At 33.9% G+C, this 20,006-nt stretch overlaps 1 protein-coding gene across 1 annotated transcript in view; it reads left to right on the top strand.

Annotated features, from left to right (window-relative positions):
- Positions 1-15,786, top strand: part of col11a1b (collagen, type XI, alpha 1b) — a 168,999-nt gene extending 153,213 nt beyond the window's left edge. The window contains exons 59-67 of the mRNA XM_056474218.1: positions 3,220-3,327; positions 3,741-3,794; positions 4,871-4,906; positions 4,996-5,049; positions 5,175-5,424; positions 5,709-5,821; positions 5,927-5,995; positions 8,495-8,728; positions 13,380-15,786. Of these exons, the coding sequence (XP_056330193.1) occupies positions 3,220-3,327; positions 3,741-3,794; positions 4,871-4,906; positions 4,996-5,049; positions 5,175-5,424; positions 5,709-5,821; positions 5,927-5,995; positions 8,495-8,728; positions 13,380-13,526 (1,065 nt within the window). The 3' untranslated portion in view covers positions 13,527-15,786. The remainder of the gene's footprint in view (positions 1-3,219; positions 3,328-3,740; positions 3,795-4,870; positions 4,907-4,995; positions 5,050-5,174; positions 5,425-5,708; positions 5,822-5,926; positions 5,996-8,494; positions 8,729-13,379) is intronic.
- The last annotated feature ends 4,220 nt before the right edge of the window (positions 15,787-20,006 follow it).

The following is a 20,006-nucleotide window of genomic DNA, read 5'->3' as shown; positions in this document are numbered from 1 at the left end:
TCACGTGACTCGCTGTGCGCTCACGTTCATTCAACTGGGTGCATCTGAAATGTGCCAGCGCATGCCGCCATTGCAAATAACAGCCTTGTGTGAACTCTAGAAAAGACACGAACTGCGAACGGCCCCTAAAAGGCTGCCGTCATTTGCGATCTCAAGCAGTTGATCTTCTGATTTCTTGACAAATGGGTAGTGGATCTATTCCCTGGCAGTTCGCGGGTTCTCAACTGGCCCATTTTCCCTTAGCAAAAAAGTCTTCCTAAGATGTCTGTTTCTTACTCATTTTGCTGCTTGTGGGTTAAATTTGGGCCCTCAAGTGACCAGAATGTACATGGGTGAATACGCTCATTTTTCAAAATAAAAGATTTTTCAAAATAAAAGATTGTTCAGACTCAGGTAATAAAGAAAACGGAAATAATTAATGATTTCTTGTGCGGCCTGGTACCAAGTGATCCACGGACCAGTACCAGTCTGCGGCCCAGGGGTTGAAGACTACTGATTTAGCAGGTTTTTTGGTCCAAAGTGATTTACAATTGAGGAGGCATCATCAATTTAAAAGAAGAGGCAATACACACAAGAAGTGCTATACATAGGAACTGTTAGTGTTCAGAGAATTAAGTGCTAGTGTAAGGGGGGGGGGGGGGGGTTAGAGAGAGAAGAGTGTTTTACAGGTGGTTTGTCAAGCCCACTCACGTATGTGAAGCACACTTCATAAATTTTTTAGAGATATGAAGTGATTGTAAGAACATGTCTGGTGCAAATGTGCAAAACTGGTGTCAGTTAAAGTGTCAGAGAGATGAAGTGTTTTTTCTACAGGTGGTTTGTCAAGTCCACTCACCTGTGTAAGGCAGACAAAGAATTGATAATGTTTTGAGGTTGTCGTGCTGTGTGTGTGGCTTTATCAGGGGGTTAGGTGATTGCAGAGGAGATGGGTTTTTAAAAATAGCCATTAAAATGACACTGTTATAATAATTGGATTATAAAGTGTGTTTGGAACTATAGGCTCTAGATCTGGCTGTGTAACAATTGTCAAAAAAATGGTTTTGTAAGAGCTGCATGCATCCATATGCATGTAAATTTATGACAACGAGTTCAGTTAAATGTTAAAGAGGCAAGAGCAACTGGCCCTACTGGCATCTCTATTTTCAATGATGATAAAGTATAAACAAGCTCTAAGTGCTTTATATTAAATACAGTTCCAGACAATGATTAAACTGTTACTCTGCCTGCGATACATAATCAATGCGGCATACCTCTGTAAATCTCTTTATGAGATGAGACCCGCTGAGATGCCAGAGCATATTAAGAATTAATATTCTGGAAGTACAGTAGTGGTGGCTGTAAATATCAGGCACTGAATAGACACTAAACACTTAAGCACTTCTCAGATTTACTCTGCCTGAAATATGATTTTCAGTACACACACTGATTGCAAAACATCCAGAACAAAATGCTGTAATTAGATGTTGCAAGGAGAGAAAGGAATTTCCATCATCAAAACAATAAAAGTGCAATAAAGCTTTTTTAATCATAATATTAATAATAATTTTAGAACATTTTATAATGATTTAGTGAGAACGCCTTATAGAATGTTAATCAGTGAGTACAGTAGTTTACAATAAACTAACTAAACTAAACTTGTCAGGCATATTTCAAATAAGTTTGTACAGCATTTTTTTTAAAGTTTATCATTTATTAATGCTTTAAAATTTTATTAAAATTTTATTAAAATCTAGTGGCTGTGCTTGTCAACATTAGTTAAAACAAAAAATAAAAATGATCTGCATTTTCATTTACTAACATTAACAAAGATTAATAAATATTGTAATAAATATACTGTTCATTGTTTATGGTTTTCAATATAATTAAATTCAATTACATTTTTTAATCCAACTGTTGGGTTTCTATAATATTAAGTTAATATACAGTAATATACAGTATATACAGTAATATACACCAAACACACTTTATAATGCAATTATTATAACAGTGTCATTTTAATGGCTATTTTTAAAAACCCATCTCCTCTGCAATCACCTAACCCCCTGATAAAGCCACACACACACAGCACGACAACCTCAAAACATGATCAATTCTGTGTCTACCTTACACAGGTGAGTGGACTTGACAAACCACCTGTAGAAAACACACTACTTCATCTTTCTGACACTTTAACTGACACCAGTTTTGCACATTTGCACCAGACACGTTCTTACAATCGTTCTTACAATCGTTCTTACAATCACTTCATATCATAAAAAAGTGCATTTATGAAAATATTAGTCGTAGGTTTCTGTGTGTTACTGATTTTAATGTACATTAAATAATATTAGCATTGAACTCTATCAAAGACATCTGTGGAATGCCATGTAATAGAAACATTTTACTGTATGAGCGTGTCGCGCAGTGTGCAATTCTGTCACCATGCTTTTTGGAATTATTTTTTTCAAGGGACAGTTCACTCAAAAATGAAAATTGACTCACTCTTGCATATTTTCAAACATTGATGGGTTTCTTTATTCTGTTAAATACAAAAGAAGATATTTTGAAGAAAGATTAATCCTGTCATTTGACTTTCAGTTGACTTCCATAGTAGGAAAACACAAATAATAGAAAAGAAGAAAGAATAGAAATATAATAGAAATATAATAGAAATAGAAGAAAGAAACTTAAATAGGTTTTAAACAAGGGTGAGTAAAAGACAACAGAATTTTCATTTCTAGGTGAACTGTCCCTTTAAGGCAGCTGAGAAATTGAATGAAATTGGTCAGATTCGTAACAATAACATGTAATGATAACAGAAAATATTTTAAAAACTGAAGAGTTTTTGAAAGGAACCAAAAAAGGCTCTTTTATTGCATTCTTTTTTTTTGGAACAGTTGTTTTTGGTGTGTGTCACAATCTACAAAATATTGAATTTGAAAAACAATAGTTCCAAAACAAAGAATGCCATAAAAGAACCATTTTGGTTCCTTTCAGAAACTCATCAGTTGTTAAAAACATGTTTTCTTAGTGTGAAGAACATTTTAATAATCAAATTTTATTTATTTATTACAAATACAAAGAACCTTTCATGCAATGGAATGTTAAAGGTTTTTTGATAAACAGTTGATGGCAAAAAAAGTTTATTGTAGGCAATCTGTATATTTTACTGCAGTCCTCAACTATTAAAACCCACAACTTGGTCTTAAAGTGTGTTTTTTTTTTGCTCTCCTTCTCCAGGGTCATCCAGGTTTGATTGGTCTGATTGGTCCTCCTGGTGAGTCTGGAGAAAAAGGAGATCGAGGACTGCAAGGACCGCAGGGTATTGGCGGAGGCAAGGGTGATGCTGTAAGTGAAATGAGCTGTTTACATACACCTGAGGTCCTTCAGGACATGATTCAATTCAATTCAATTTATCTTTATTTCTATAGCGCTTTTACAGTTCAGTTCAGTTCAATGTGTTTTATTATTCACTGCTGAGAGTCCAAACACCGAAGAGTAATCCATCGATGCCCAGCTCTACAAGTCCTGAACTATGCAAGCCAGTGGCAACAGTGGCAAAAAAACATCACCAATGGGCGAAAGTGAAGAAAAAAAAAAACTCGGGAGAAACCTAGCTCAGTTGGGCACGGCCATTTCTCATATGGCAAAAACATGACGCAGTTATATAAAAATAAATGCATCTTCAGAATGAGTGATATTGATTGAAATGATGTTTTGATGTTGCCTCTGAAGAACACTGTGTTATTTATTGACTGCAGGGTCCCGCTGGTTCATCTGGTCCTGTCGGTCCACCAGGTCCTCCTGGTATTCCTGTAAGCAGTTTATAAACTCTAGAACTCTAGCATATCATCTTTTTGAGTAGCTTCATTTACAACCAGTGTGCATTTCATTCTTATGCTGAAAACAAAAGGTGATAATTGGCCTTACACTGGTATTTTTGTTAATTGAAATTAATTGGAACCATAAACTCTTTAGTTCCATTCTTTAAAATCCCTTTTGTGTTTAGCAGAAGTGAGAAATGCAGGGTGAGTAAAAATGATGTGTTCATTTTTAGGTGTACCCAAAATTAAAATTGGCATCATTACTGTCCTCATGTTGTTCCTAACTAATAAGTAATGGGTTTGTCTTTGGAAGATGAACACATTTCTTATGGGTTTGGAATTTAATAATAATAATAATAATAATAATAATAATAATGATATAATTTAAAAAAGAAAAAATTATACTACCACTACTAATACTACTACTACTAATAATTGTAATAATAATAATACTTTTGATAATAATAAAATTAAATAATTATACTACTACTACTACTACTACTAATAATAATAATAATAATAATATGAAGAAGAAGAAGAAGAATTATAATATTACTACTACTACTACTACTACTAATAATAATAATAATAATAATATTATAAAAATAAGGATCATAATGATACTACTACTACTACTACTACTAATAATAATAATAATAATAATAATAATAATAATAATAATAATAATAATAGTAATAGTAATTATTTTATTACTACTACCAATAATAATATTATTATTATTATAAAAATAATGATAATAATGATACTACTACTACCAATAATAATAATATTATTATTATTATAAAAATAATGATAATAATGATACTACTACTACTACTACCAATAATAATAATAATACTAATAAAAATAATGATAATAATGATTATACTACTACTACTACTAATATTAATAATAATAATAGTAATAGTAATAATATTGATAATACTACTACTACTAATAACAGTAATAATAAAATCAAGTTGATTTATTTTATTTATAACAATTAAATAATAGTTAATGTGATTACCCTATCATGTACTTACCACTGATGTCCTTCTTATCTTCAGGGCACACAAGGACAGAAAGGATCCAAAGGATCATCCGTAAGTTCTCGAGCTCTCCATTACACAGTTAATGATGTATCTTTAATATTTTTTCCAGTTAAAAAAAGCCATGTTGTCTGTTTCCTCAGGGTCCAGCTGGACAAAAAGGAGAGCCTGGCTTGTTAGGACCACCAGGTCCTCCGGTAAGAAAAATACTGTATTCCATGAACATAAATCATATTATATTGAGAGCTGCTGAAAATCACATTGACCTTAATGTTGAAGGCAACTGTTTAGAATTGATTTATTTGTCATTGTCTTTTGCCAGGGCCCAGCTGGTGACATCATCCAGTCTCTACCCCTCCAGATGAACAAAAAAGCAAAGAGGTCATCTGACGTTCAGGATGATGAAGCAGCACCAATAGCAGATTATGGTATGGAGGGAATGGAAGATGTGTTTGGATCCCTCAACACCCTCAAGCAGGACATCGAACGCATGAAGTTCCCATTGGGAACCCAGGATAATCCAGCCAGAACCTGCAAAGACCTGCAGCTCAGCCAGCCAGACTTCCCTGATGGTGAGAGACTTAAATAAAGTAGACTTAATAAGATCTTCACATCAAGGACCACAATGGAACTAAGTTATGTTTTTAAAACTTTGGGTATATCCTTGAAGAATTAAATGTATTTACTTATTTTTTTGTCAAAAAAAAAAAAGAAAGTAACAAAGATATCTTTGACTTAAGCATATCTGTAATAAAATAGACTTGATAATCAAAGGAGATAAATAAAGGAAGAGAAAAACATTTCTCTTTAATTAAGGCAAACATGTAGAGGATTATTTAATATTTTCTGACCATAGGATATTACTGGATCGATCCAAATATGGGATGCATAAGCGACGCCTTCAAAGTGTACTGTAACTTCACTGCCGGAGGAGAAACTTGCATTTACCCTGATAAGAAGTCCTCAGGGGTGAGAGGAGCTCATCTCCTGCTAAATCTCATCATTGGTCATAATATAAATCACAATAAAGGACTGCATTAGCTTTATTTGATCACACTTTTCCATTTATTCCAGGTTAGAATATCAAACTGGCCAAAGGAGTCCCCAGGATCTTGGTTTAGTGAATTCAAGCGAGGAAAAATCGTAAGTCCCCGTTTTTCTCTTCTGTTAGAAATATCAATATGCAGAACCGTTCAGTGACTAGTACACTTCCAATAACTAATCAGAATCAGAATGCCAAGTGTGCGCAAACCAGCAAGGAATTCTTTGTGGTTTAAAGGAGCTCAGGGTAAATATATTCATATGAACACAAGGGGAAAGAAAGACATTTAAATAAGTAATAAAGTAAAATAAAGTAAACAACAAAACAAACTATTAAAGTAAGGACTTTGGATCTTTGTATTTAAATATGTAAAATGCAGCGCTCAGGAATGTTTTGTTTTTTTAAGCACCTTCTCTGCCATGTTGCTGTCTAGTAAAACTGTTATCATGCCAACTTGCTACTGTAAACAGAAGCTTGTGATGCTTGCGCTGCCTCCGAATTTTTCTTATTGATATTCTTATTTCTTGTTTTTTTTTCTTAATTAACTTTACATTGTGTTTTAAAAAAGGTCACTGCAAAAGGTGCGAGCATTACGGTCACTCATGTTCGCCAAGTGCATGCTTATTTAGAAAAACAATGGAAAACTAGAGCATTGTAAAGGAAAAAAATGTGTTCTGTTTGAATGACCTCTTAAAGACGTTTATATGTCAAGAGCAGATATCTTTACTTCCGTTTACATGCAACATTTATTATTCTGATTATTTGTTAAGATATGTGGTTGTTTTGATCCTTCTTTTAATTTATATAAATATGACTGGTCAAGATTGGAAATCCACTAACATCAATTGCAAAACACATTTCTGTAGATGGGTAATCATTCAGCTTGATGATTATTGCAATTACTGCACTGCGCTGGCTTCTTTGCACCATGTCTGAATGAATCAACAGAGCAGTGAGTTATACTGACAATTCAGGGATTTCAGGAGGAGAGAAAACAGAATAATGTTATAAAGATCATTGATAAATCTGTCAACGACACAATACATCTGTGTACATCATCTAAATGCACACTGTATTAATACGATAATAATAATAAACTGCTCACATGCCTTTTTAATTTGATTAATTAGATTTTGTGTACTATATTTTTAGCTTCAGTTTTCTTCAGTCTGATGGAAATAGCAAAAAAGTGACTCAATGCAAATTATATATGCTTAATTTCATGAAAAGTGATGGATTAATGAGGATTAATTGTACAAATAAGGTGCAAATAAGCATAGAACCTCCTTAATCAACGTCTTTGTTGATTATGGAACAACAATCTAATCACCTAAACAGATTTGAGGAACAAGTTTACAGTTTCGGTTTACATTCACGGCTCCTACATTACATTATTGTTATTGTCTAATAATTTCTCTCTAGGAGTTCCAGCAGTTTGTACGTTTTTTGAATTGGTACAGTCTCATTGGTACATTTTAGTATGATTTGCTCATTCCCCAATAGCTATGTTTCCATCCACCTATTTTTATGCGCGTTTTGGATATGAGCATAAAAAAACGATTGATGGCAACGCCATGATGCGCATAAATTTTGAAAATGCCCATAAAAAACTTATGCGCATAACTCAGTAGGATAAACTTTTTATTCGATAAGAAAAGATGCTCATAAACTACGATGGAAACACTTTTACCGCACAAATTTCAGTATGCGCATTAAAAAAGGTCATGTGATTTTGTTATACAAAATCATGTGATGTTGAAAATGTGCGTAAATGGACAAACCAGCAGGCTGAGCACACTGTAAAACATCTGAATTGTTGTTTTGGTCATTCTAAAATGCCTTACCGTTTAAGTATTAGTGTTATTATACTAATGACCTCCAGAATCAAGAGCGTCTGTGCTCTGCATCTGAGCGGAGCGCAAGTCATTTATTAGATTAAGAAAAGATTGACGCAGCTTCTCCTACCGCAGCAAATTCAGTTTTTACTGTTGATATTTGGCGCCAGTTAATCAGGAAATGACGATTTTGTTCACTTTGACTCGGATGGAAACGCTGCTTTATTCGCACGTCTTTAATGTGATAATCCAGTTTTGCGCATAAAGTTCATTCGAATTTTTGGATGGAAACATAGCTAATGATGGTTGGGTTTGGGGGCATGGCTCCTTTTAAAAATATGACTCTTTTGTCTGAATAAAATTGCAGGAATTTGTGTAAATTAGACACTTTTTAGACAATACAAAACATTATGTTTTCTCGTGATATTGGGCTGGAGTGACCTACAGTTAGCGGTGGGTTTGGGGAAAGCGATGAGGTTTGGATGAGATTTTAGAACAGATATAATGTTCCATGATTAATAAAATAAGCAGACCCTGGAACTTAAAATTAGGCCAATTAATCATGGTTAACAATCCATTAACTGCTGTAGGGTTTTTAAAGTTGAACAAATCATTCAAATATGCTTTCTTAAAAGTATTTTAAAAAGAAAACGAATGAATCCTAACTGTACAATTCCTATTGATTCTCATGCTGACAGTCGTTTTCAACACAGAGGATTCTTCTTTGGTCTAGATGTGTGATCTGCGTGTGTTTCTGTTTTTCAGTTGTCTTATGTGGATGTTGAGGAGAGCTCCATAAACTCAGTCCAGATGACGTTCCTCAAGCTGCTGAGCTCTTCTGCCCGGCAGAACTTCACATACATATGCCATCAGTCCGTGGCCTGGTACGACGCCAAGGCTGACAACTATGACAAGGCTCTGCGTTTCCTGGGCTCCAACGATGAGGAAATGTCCTATGACAACAACCCCTTCATCAAGGCTCTTTCAGACGGCTGCTCGGTACCACTCTCTTTACACTCTCTATATTAAGCACACGCTGATATTAGTGATCTTGCACAACAAAACGCTGTTATCTTGCATGGCTATATTTTTGGCAATAGCCAGAAATACATTGTATGTTTCAAAATTATAGTTTTTTTTTTTTTTTTTTAAACCAAAATATCATTACAATGTTAAGTAAAGATCATGTTTTGTGAGCTTTTTTCATTTCCTAAATTGAAAAAAAATGGTTCATTGCAAATTGTTGCAAACAATTTATATAAGCTGAATTTAAACAAACTAATTAAGTTGAAAATTACTACGTTTAATTTGTTTGTTTAAATTCAGCCCATATAATTTGTTTACCACCATTTAGTAAATCCAATGGATATTTTTTCAGTGTACTGTAAATATATATATAAACTTTATTTTTGATTAGTATTTTAGAATTTAAGTTGGTTAACTTGTCGATTTTCTCAGTATGTAGATTTTTTTGCACCCTCAGATTCCAGATTCTCAAAAAAAAAAAAAAAAAACAATTGCTACTGTACAGTGCATCCAAATTCAGCTACTTCAGCTAAGTCTTAATTGTATGTACATACTTTGAGTGTCTAACAGAAGAGTTTGCACGTTTTAGGGCATACTACTTCCTCATTAACAGCTGTCAATCAAATAAAAAACATTGTAGCGTTAATCGCAATCATAATCCCTGCGCAATAAGGCACAAGACAAGTTTGCCCTGACGTTTTGCTATTTTCAGACCAGCGCAACCCTATTTTTCCCATTTTCCACCACGTTGTTTAAATAGCAAATCCATTTGCACCACTTTTGACTCATGGGTGTTCCGGTCTAGAAAAGAGGTGTGTTAAGGTGCATTGATGGCGCGTTGCTATTTTGAGGAACTAAAATAGACTGTCCAATAGACTAGCTGAAAGCAGGTCTAAAGTTCAGCACAGAGCGTGTTAGTTGTGCGCCTCGCTTACACATTGCTTAAAACAAGCAGGATGTACAGCAATACGCAAATATATTTACAAAGGAAAAAGAATTAAAGGATTGAAATATTACACAAATTTATTATTTTCTGCATAAATATAAAAACCAATGCCTTTATGCCTTCTTCATCTCGGGGGCCTTTTTCAGTTTATTCATGACAACTTGCTTTTGTATAATGTTATTATTAGTAGTAGTATTTATTATATGCATACTTAAATTTGGTTTAATAAAAACAAGCTTAGATTTGTCCACCTGTTGGGTTTTGGACCATATAGGGCATAGGACGTGTGTTTATTAGTTTACTGAATATTAGAACTGAATTTAGAAATAGTTTTGAAACAAATCTTTGTGTTTAACAAACAAAATTAATTATGTAGGCTAATATGTGGCTAATGTCTTCTGGAAAGTGCATACAACTCTGTTTCCTTATCCACGAAAGAAAGAGAAAGTGAAAGGAAAGGCAGAATGGTGGAGGCTCATTCTTTATCCTCCTATGTAAATAGCAAATGTGCCATGGCACGACGCAACTGACGCTTAAAGGCAATGGGATATGAGACTCCTTAACTCATTAACTCATTAACACCCTTAACTCATTAAGAGAATAAGCTCAACCCTGTTAGACCATGCGCTGGGGTGGCGAGCGTATTATTCCATCCTTAAAATAGCAAAAGTGGATTCGGACATACCCCTAAATTGCTTTTGTGCCTTAGATCGTTAAAATAGAGCCCATAGTCTTTGATTGATACCTATGTTAAGATGTAGGATTGAACTGTAATTGTGCAGTTTGAAATAAAGAAATGCATGGAAATCTAGATTAAGGAGATTTACTTTATCTTATTTGTATAATTGATTATTTTTAGCTTGACTAAAGTGAATAAGTGCAGATGTCAGTTGTCATCGTGTTACACTGAGGTAGTTTTGGTCACATACTGATCCAGTAAATGGAGTGAAAGTGCCTTCCTCACACTTTTTTGAGCTTTATCAATGCATACAGTTCATTTTTTTCTTTTACCAGTAGTTTGCCTCAATTGTAACTGGTACTGTTCTGATAAAAGTCTCAGCAATGGCATCTTTGCTAACATCTGCAAAAATATGTTTGGCCTGAAGATGGTTCTTCAAACTTCATTGAAAGAACAGTTTGTCACTACAATAAGTTTACACAACTTTGGATTTACCCAAAGTTTCAGCTGGAGGATTTTTATAATGAAATTTGCACACCAGACATTGTGTCATGAGACAGTAATCATATTACTGGAGTTCGCTGTTATCGCACAATGATATGTCAGCAATGAAAGCAAGAACTCAAAACAACTTTATTGCAAAAAATGTTTTCTTTCTTACATATTTTTGTTCTATTTCTTGCCCAAATATCAAACATCAAGAAGCATTTTCTATACAAGCAAAACATTGTCAAAATGATTGTCTTGTTGTGATGTTTTATTAACAAATTTCAGGAGAAGCACGATCAGTTTTGACGAGGCATATCATTACTGACAGTAATTCTATGGCCCAATCAGCTTAAGACCAAACCCCTATAAACAGTTAAGCACGTCATACCTCTGACTTCAGCATCCATCCACCACCCCAATTCCACACTATTAAACCCGATACTTAATTCTGGAGCCAGGCTAGACACTGCACTCGGACCCTATCTCTCTATCTATCCTGATAGGGGGATTAACACGAGTTAGGGTGTCTATAGCTCAGAACTCTGTTCTCAGACAGCAAATATCCAAAATCTAATCAGTCAAATATCTATGAGTGTGAACTCATGAATAAAGAAAAAATATGACCTTTTTCTTAAAACAAGCAAACTAATCTGCCAATGGGGTAAGCAAAATAAGCTTATGTTAAATGGAAAAGAAGATTATTTTACCCCATTTGCAAATTATTTAGCTTGTTTTAAAGAAAAACTCACTTAATTTTGGCATTTTATTTCTTAAAACAAGACAATAAGTGTAGCTTGTCTAGAAAATGCTTCTTGATTTAAGAATTTTAAAACATTTTGACTAAAAACAAGACAAAAAATCTATTAAAGAAGTCTTTTCAGCAGAGTTGTGTTAAACAGCTTAAATTTTCGAGTTTTATTGCGTGTGTTAATAAACTGACAGCCCTAATATATTGTCACCTTGGAATTTAAAGGTTCTAAAGTGTTCTGAATGATTTTTAACATTTGTTTTTTAAATAAAAAGTCTTAAAATGCAAACCACTTATTAAAAAAAAACATAATTTAAATAAGTTGACATTTAATAAGAATATGGCAATAACTCAGTTTTGACTAATCTAAGGTGACAATATATATATATATATATATATATATATATATGAGGGGTGTCAAAATTAATTGTTTCTTTGATGCTTCACGATGCAGACGTGAACAATTCGGCATTGGTTCAGTAATAATTATAAACGGTTATTATGTACTGATGTTATTTATCACATATACGTTATATGGTGGTAGCTTACTATGGCGAGGGAGGCGACCACGAGTTATTAAAACGCTCCAACTACTTAAAAAGCAGAAAAATGTGCACAGTTCACTGTTTGTGAGTTTGCTGGACAGTCTTTCCCTGACAGGGAAGTACATCAAAACCTAGCTAGGAAAAATGAAAGCTGTAAACTCTCTCTCTCTCTCACTCTCTGTGGTGGCTTTGACCTGCTGGCGTGTTTGTGAGGTAACAATTTATCTCCTCTCTCGACTGTTACAACAGTAATGTTACACAAGCGTGTCTGCAGAGCAAGTTTTCTCCACCGCGTCACCGTCTATAATGGATCAGCGGATCTTTTTTCAATAGTCTACAGAACAAACCATCGTTATACAATAACTTGCCTAATTACCCTAACCTGTCTAATTAACCTAATTAACCTAGTTAAGCCTTTAAATGTTACATTAAGCTGTATAGAAGTGTCTTGAAAAATATCTAGTCAAATATTATTTACTGTCATCATGGCAAAGATAAAATAAATCATTTAATAGAGATGAGTTATTAAAACTATTATGATTAGAAATGTGTTGAAAAAATCTTCTCTCAGTTAAACAGAAATTGGGAAAAAATAAACAGGGGGGCTAATAATTCTGGCTTCAACTGTACATGTACTATAGTTTTGTTTGATATATACAAAAAGAGTGTTTTCTTTGAGCAGGTCAAATGAAAGGTACAGTACATATTTGTTACATTTGTAACATATATTACAAATAATATACAAATGTAAATATATTAATAAATTATTCATTGTAATACAAGAATTATTGTGTTGCTTAGTAAAACATCAAATTGTTTATAGAAAGCATTGTGTACAATAGAATGCACCGTGATATCGAATTGAACCGAATCGATAGCATGATAATGTAACTGAACCGAATCGTGAGGACAGTGTAGGTTCACACCCCTAATATATAATATATAATAATTCCTAATTTATATAATATTTATAATGATGATCAATGAGTGTGTATGGGTGTTTCCCAGTGATAAGTTGCAGCTGGAAGGGCATCTGCTGTGTAAAACAAATGCTGGACAAGTTGGTGGTTCATTCCACTGTGGCAAACCCTGATTAATAAAGGGACTAAGCCAAAAGAAAAATGAATGAATATAATGAGGATCATATCTAAGTGTTCTCTAATGCTGTTTTAGTAAAGCGTGCAGTACTGAGATATATTCCTCTGTGTGTGTTTCAGCTGAAGCAGGGCTATTCTAAATCTGTGATGGAAATCAACACCCCGCGCATCGAGCAGGTGCCCATCATCGATGTCATGTTGAATGACTTTGGGGAGTCCAGTCAAAGGTTTGGTTTCGAGGTTGGTCCCGTCTGCTTCCTCGGCTAAAGGAAACCTCCCTCTACCTTCATGCCAAAGGCCAAGGAGTGCGGCCCACCAAGAGACCCCCAACCCACTCCCCCCTCCTCGCGCCACAAACACACACACACCAGCAGCAACACTGTGGAATATTCATCATCCCGGCGCAGTTGGAATCAAACAGAGAGAGGACACGAACTGGTGGACAATGGCGCACTTTCAGGAGAAGGAGGACCCATTCTTCTACATCTCTCCTCTGTAGGATCTTTTCACATTTCCAAACTCGTGTTTTTTTTTCTCTCTACTTGAAGCCTTGAGATGTTTTTATTTGTCCCATTACATGCTTAACCCCAGCACCATTCATGCTTGATTAACCCTCGCCCAGTCCAAGTAATTCCCATTTGTTTACCCAGTTTCCTTTATGGATCCTCCTCCAGGTGCTGCTCAGAGAAAGACAACCACAGTGGTGTGCTCTTGTTGTAAACACCCAAACACTCACGGTGCTATTGAACGTGCATTTTTTATTATTTTTTTTGTCAGTTTTTTTGGGATAAAACTGTAATTATTGTTTTGTACAATACTGTTCTTTCTCAATTGCCATTAAAGGGATAGTTCACCCCAAAAAATGAACATTGTTATCATTTAATGACCCCTATTTGTTCTGAACATGCACTGTAAATCTATTTTGGTAACACTTTAGAATAATGGTGTTAATTACTGCATCTACTAATATGAACAAACAATTAGTGATACATTTATTACAGTATTTATTCATCTTTTTTAACAATAGTTAATGTTATTTAAGTTAAATAACGTTAGTTAATGTAACTCATGGTGCATTTAACTAATGTTAACAAGAACTTTAGATTTTAATAATGCATTAATTAATGTTGAACTATGATTAATAAATGCTATACCAGATTATTCATACTTAATGTTAGTAAATACATTAACTAATGGACCACTATTCTAAAGTGTCACCATAATTTTAAACAAATCAACAAAAATTGTTGCATTTTTTATTTTTTAAGTTGACTCAAATTAACTTTTCAAGTCACTTTTACTTACAAAACATCAAACTTCAAGATAACGTTAGTATAACTTACAAAATAAACTTATTAAAATGGACTTATTTTATTAAATTGATATAACTAAAATGTTCCGTTGTTTCTTTCACAAAAGAAGGTATTCTCAAAACAATTCACAGTAGCCATTGTCCTCCATAGTATTTTCTTTATTACTATGGAAACATTCTTCTGAATATCTTCTATTGTGTTCAACAGAAGAAAGAACCTTATACGGTACATGTTCAGAACAGGTTAAGGGTGAGAAAATGTGAATAGTTTTCCATTTTGGGGTGAACTTCACCTTTAAATCTTGCATGTGTATCAAAACTGATGTGATGAAATATAAAGAATCTTTTTCTTTAGTATTTTTTGTTTGCTTATGTTTGAAAGCAACGGATTTCACTCAATCAAGTGTTCCTGCCAACTATAAAATAAAACAAGCATTTCAAACCATCCAAAATTTGTAATTATAAAGTATCCGGTTTGTAAATATTGACCCATTTTAGCACTTGGAGTTTCCATTTTATCAAGCGAAGTGAAGTATTAACTGGATAAGCCGAATGTCCGCTATAGTGTTCATGTGGTAGCGGTGATGCTGTGCGAATCAGTGACTCTACAATGCTAAAGAAACTTGATGAAAACTAACTTGATGTCAGATTGAACTTTTTGACCGTATACCTCAATTTCTTCAAACACGTATCCAATTCAACCCTGTACATACAGAGCCTTGGTTAGAAAATCAAGTTTATATATTTGAGGCAGGGAATTTTCAAATAATAAAAAAAGGCTATTTGTTAAACATTTGTTTGGTTATTTTGTGATCGATTATCCCATTTAGCTCTGAAAACCGGAGGTGCTCTTCATCAATATTATATACAGATTCTGGACAGTATTGTATTAAAAGTGATAATTGTTTACTCTTTGTATGAATCATATTTGTATGGTTCACTTAGTTTTTCTGTGCTGTATGTGCAAAATCTTCATTTCTCTTCATATTTAAAGTTTCTGTGGTAAAATGTGTTCAGGTTGTGTGCTTCTGTAATGCTTTAGATTGCTTGATTTTCTTTGTTTTCTTTTTGTTTTGTTTTGTTTTGCAGTTCTGTCTGTGTTCCTGAAAATCCTTCAAATATATATGATGATAGACTCGGAACTCACACATCTGTGTATCATACTTATAATTTATGTAAAACTTGGAATAAATGATCGATTACGTTTCAAGTAGATCATCTACTCAGTTTCAGTTTTGCTCAAATCAGTTGTAGCGAGACATTTATTTGGATTTATTGGGCATTTATTTGGCGTTTTTTCAGCCTCATTTATAGAAAACATACTAAAATACAAGTGTTTAAGTGTTGTTTTTTACACTTTATTAGTGTCTGTAGATTTTAATTATAATATACATTTTTATTGGTAGGTTTCTCAAAAAGGTTTTTGATAATTCATTGACTTGTAAATCTCTATTTCAGCAGCACTTACACACCAAACTTCACAGTTTTAATCATATTTGTATTCTGTTTTGTTTTGTTTTTTACAATGAGATGTTCATATATATAATATGCCTGTTTAAAAATTTTATTCTACAAAAAAAAAATTAATTCTGACTTTTCTAAAGCTTCTCTAAGCTTATGACACAAATGTGTCAAAATAATTAAACAAGAAATTTGAACCCAGCTTCATCCAATGTTCAGATTTTTGTGCTACAATACACTTACACTTACCAACCACCTTATTAGGTACACCTTAATAGTACCCAGTTGGATCCTCTTTTGCCCTCAGAACTGCTTTAATCCTCCATATATTAAACAAGGTACCAGATATATTCATCAGAGATTTTGGTCCATATTGACATGATAGCATCACACAGTCGCTGCAGATTTTTTGGCTGCCCATCCATGATCCGAATCTCCTGTTCCACCACATCCCAAAGGTGCTCTATTGGATTGAGTTCTGGTGACTGTGGAGGCCATTTGAGTACAGTGAACTCATTGTCATGTTCAAGAAATCAGTTTGAGATGATTCGCAGTTTATGACATGTCGCATTATCCTGCGGGAAGTAGCCATCAGGACTTCTAGAGCGAGTTCGGTGCTCAAGTCTGCATTGCTGCATCCTCGATATCAAGAACACATCCGGAAACTTTCATGTGTTCTCCCTTCTTGCATTTTGAGAACACGAGGACGCAAACCCGCCGAAGAACGCATATTGAGAAACAGCCTTGCTTTCATTGGTGCTAGTCGTTGGGCTTCAACTTGGTGTCACTTAGAGGACTTTTTGGGGGGAGCAAAATAATTTAGCTTTGATTTTTTTTTTAATATTAAATATATTATTATATAATATAGTTTATATATAGTTTTCCTAATCTGAGCAGTTCAAGACTTGGTTATTTTTTGTAAATTACCTGTCTACACACTCATAAAAAGAGGATTTGATTCAACAAACTTACTTGATTTATAAAAAACTACATTTTGGACTCTTTAATTTTCTTTTTGTGTACTCATAGGAAGTTACTGGGAAATATCTAAATTCTAATTATGCTTTTTTCAGTTGTCCAATAAAGATCAAATAAATTAATTTATATATTTTTTTATTTACTAGTTATTAACAAATCCAACACACATATAAAACATCAACCTAATATGAGGAGTCTGTGTGCTGTATGTCAAACACCACATACACCCCATCCCCCAGTAGTCACCAGATTTTAAGATTTGGGATGGCTGAACTTACTGGAGTTATACTTTTGAATCATGGAAATTAAATATTATATGTCATAAAATATGCATGTTTTACATCCTGGTACGTTTACATTTATATAAATAAAAAAACAACAAAAACTGAAAAATATAGATATATAAATTGATATAGATATATAAACTGGTTATAAAATGGAATCACACCTAAGACCTTCATGCCCAAATGTGTCTATATTAGAACAATTGAGAGCTGCAATATGAAGAATGCTTGAAGGTTAAGCTGTAATGTCATTGGATGTAAAGCATTATTGGTTTATAAGACCTGTTTAATCAGTTTTTATACGTTCAAGCCTGCAGAAGGATTTTGTCAAGCTGAAATCTAGAAGAGAGCTTTGCCGTTTTTAATGTTGCTATGGTGCTTTAGGTGAAGAGCTCATGCAGAAGTGATTATTAAACTGACTGTGTGTGTAATTCACCTGGTGAGCATATGTATGTGTGTAGTCTCAATACATATTTTAGTGTCCCTAAAGGAGGTTTTGTACATGCTAGGACATTGCTGATATGTCTAGTCATAAAACATTTCTGCAAACTATTTGATTGAGAGGACAGTGTTGTTTTCAGACAGGGAACTAAATTACAGAGTACTACAGAAGTCTTAAAATTAAGTACATTTATTTCAAAGAGAAATGGAAAATTACTGTATTATAAAGAAAGGTACTCCTTTGTTATTCTCTCTCTCTCTCTCTCTCTCTCTCTCTCTTTCTCTGTTATTATATTATTATATAAATTATTATTATTATATTATATAAATTAAGAATTTTAAAGGGCACCTATTTTACAAGATGTAAGATAAGCCTCCAGAATGTGCCTGTAAAGTTTCAGCTCAAAACACTCATCAGATTATTTATTATAGCCTCCAGAATCTGCCCATTTTACTGTCTGATTACAGTGTAGCGGTTTTGGTAAGCTTTAAATGCAGATGAGCTGCTTCTCCCTGCCCACCATTCCCACGTGCGTGTCTGCTTCTCCTGCATTACATCATATAAACAGCAGTCAGTGATAGAGACAGACAAGCATGAAGCTGAAATACAGCTCATTAGTCAAAAATACCAAGTTTATTTGATGTATTTGTGGTGGAGATTACTCAAGCTTTTATTCAAGCTTTTAGCACACAAATGCTATTTGCAGTACACAAACACACACACATTAGCGGTTAAAAATTACAAAGCGATTTTACTCTCTTTTTTACATGCTCTGTTTTAAAAACGTTATAAACTTATAAAACTTATAAAAATCACAGAAAGTTGGAAAATATATTTTAATCCCAATTTATTTGCAAAAAAATGTTCTGTGGATAAATTTATACATGTTATTGTAGAAACATAATGCCTGTCAGTTAATCGGTGGGTGGGGAAAACCACACCCCTATGTCACGTTGTTGTGGGCCTCAAAATCACAGGGATTTGGGTCCTGCTTTAACGTCAGGAAATTTTAAAAGAGAGGCTTATTGTGTGTTTCTTTCACTCCAATAAGACAGTGGACACACTATACCTACACACAGTTCTGTCTAAACAGCTTACAAAAGATTTTCATGCATACAATTGAAATTACTGAACCTACACACAGTTATTCTCATTTAAAGATAACCTCTTCAGCATTCAGCTCCAAAACTCAACTTTCAAGGTTTGTAATTATGTAAGTAGACAACAGTATGTATGTTTCAGGGTTAGTTCACTTCTAAACTATTTTAACTTTTTTAATTTTGACTTTTTTATTTAAGAATGTTACCCACCAATAGCATGACAAAAGCATGACACACTTCTTTTTGTCTTTTTGGCATCTGTTTTCATGGGATCTGAGGTGTCTGCGTCCTGTTAAGACTGTCTTTTGTGTTCACAGTTAACATACTCTGAGGTGACTGAGCTTACTCCCAGGAGCGGTTTTGGAACCAACATATCTTGAGTAAGCAGATTTAGGGTTAATCATCCAAAAGTTTAGCAGATGTCAAGGTAACCTAACCTTCTGGAATACACCTCTGATTTCTTCAGAGTATGTGCCTTGTCATCCTTTGGTAAAAAACAAACCACCCCAACTCATGCTATTTTGCTTTTCACAATTTATCGTGGTATGACCCAAAACTAGCATTTTAACACCAACAACATTTCACACTTTAGATTTGGCACGTCGTTCCAAGACCTCTCTACAAAAATGAAAGAGATTAACCCTGATTAATACATGCAAATGTAAATTTTACACAGTAATCTATATTAAAAAAACTAAAATTCATAAATTATTTTAACATTCATTAATTCTTTCATTTTCCTTCGGCTTAGTCCATTTATTCATCAGGGGTAATCAAAGCGGAATGAACTGAAACTTATTCAGCATATGTTTCACACAGCGGATGCCTTTCCAGCAGCAACCCAGTACTGGGAAACAGCCATATACACTTATTCACACACATACACTACGGCCAATTTAGTTTATTCAATTACACATGTCTTTAAGCTGTGGAAACAGAACACCCAGAACAAACCCACGCCAACACGGAGAGAACATGCAAACTCAACACAATGTCAACTGATCCAGCTGGGACTTGAACCAGCGACCTTCTTGCTTTGAGGTGACAGTTCTTACCAACGAGCCACCGTATAGCCCATTTTAACAATTGTTTGAAAATATTTAAAATGGTTGACTTTGGATTGGGAAAATGTGATTTATTTATTTTTTATTATTCTTTTTTTGATAGTGT

Source organism: Danio aesculapii, chromosome 2 (assembly GCF_903798145.1).
Source record: "Danio aesculapii chromosome 2, fDanAes4.1, whole genome shotgun sequence".
NCBI classification, from domain to species: domain Eukaryota; kingdom Metazoa; phylum Chordata; class Actinopteri; order Cypriniformes; family Danionidae; genus Danio; species Danio aesculapii.
This window is presented reverse-complemented; position numbering and strand designations above follow the sequence as displayed.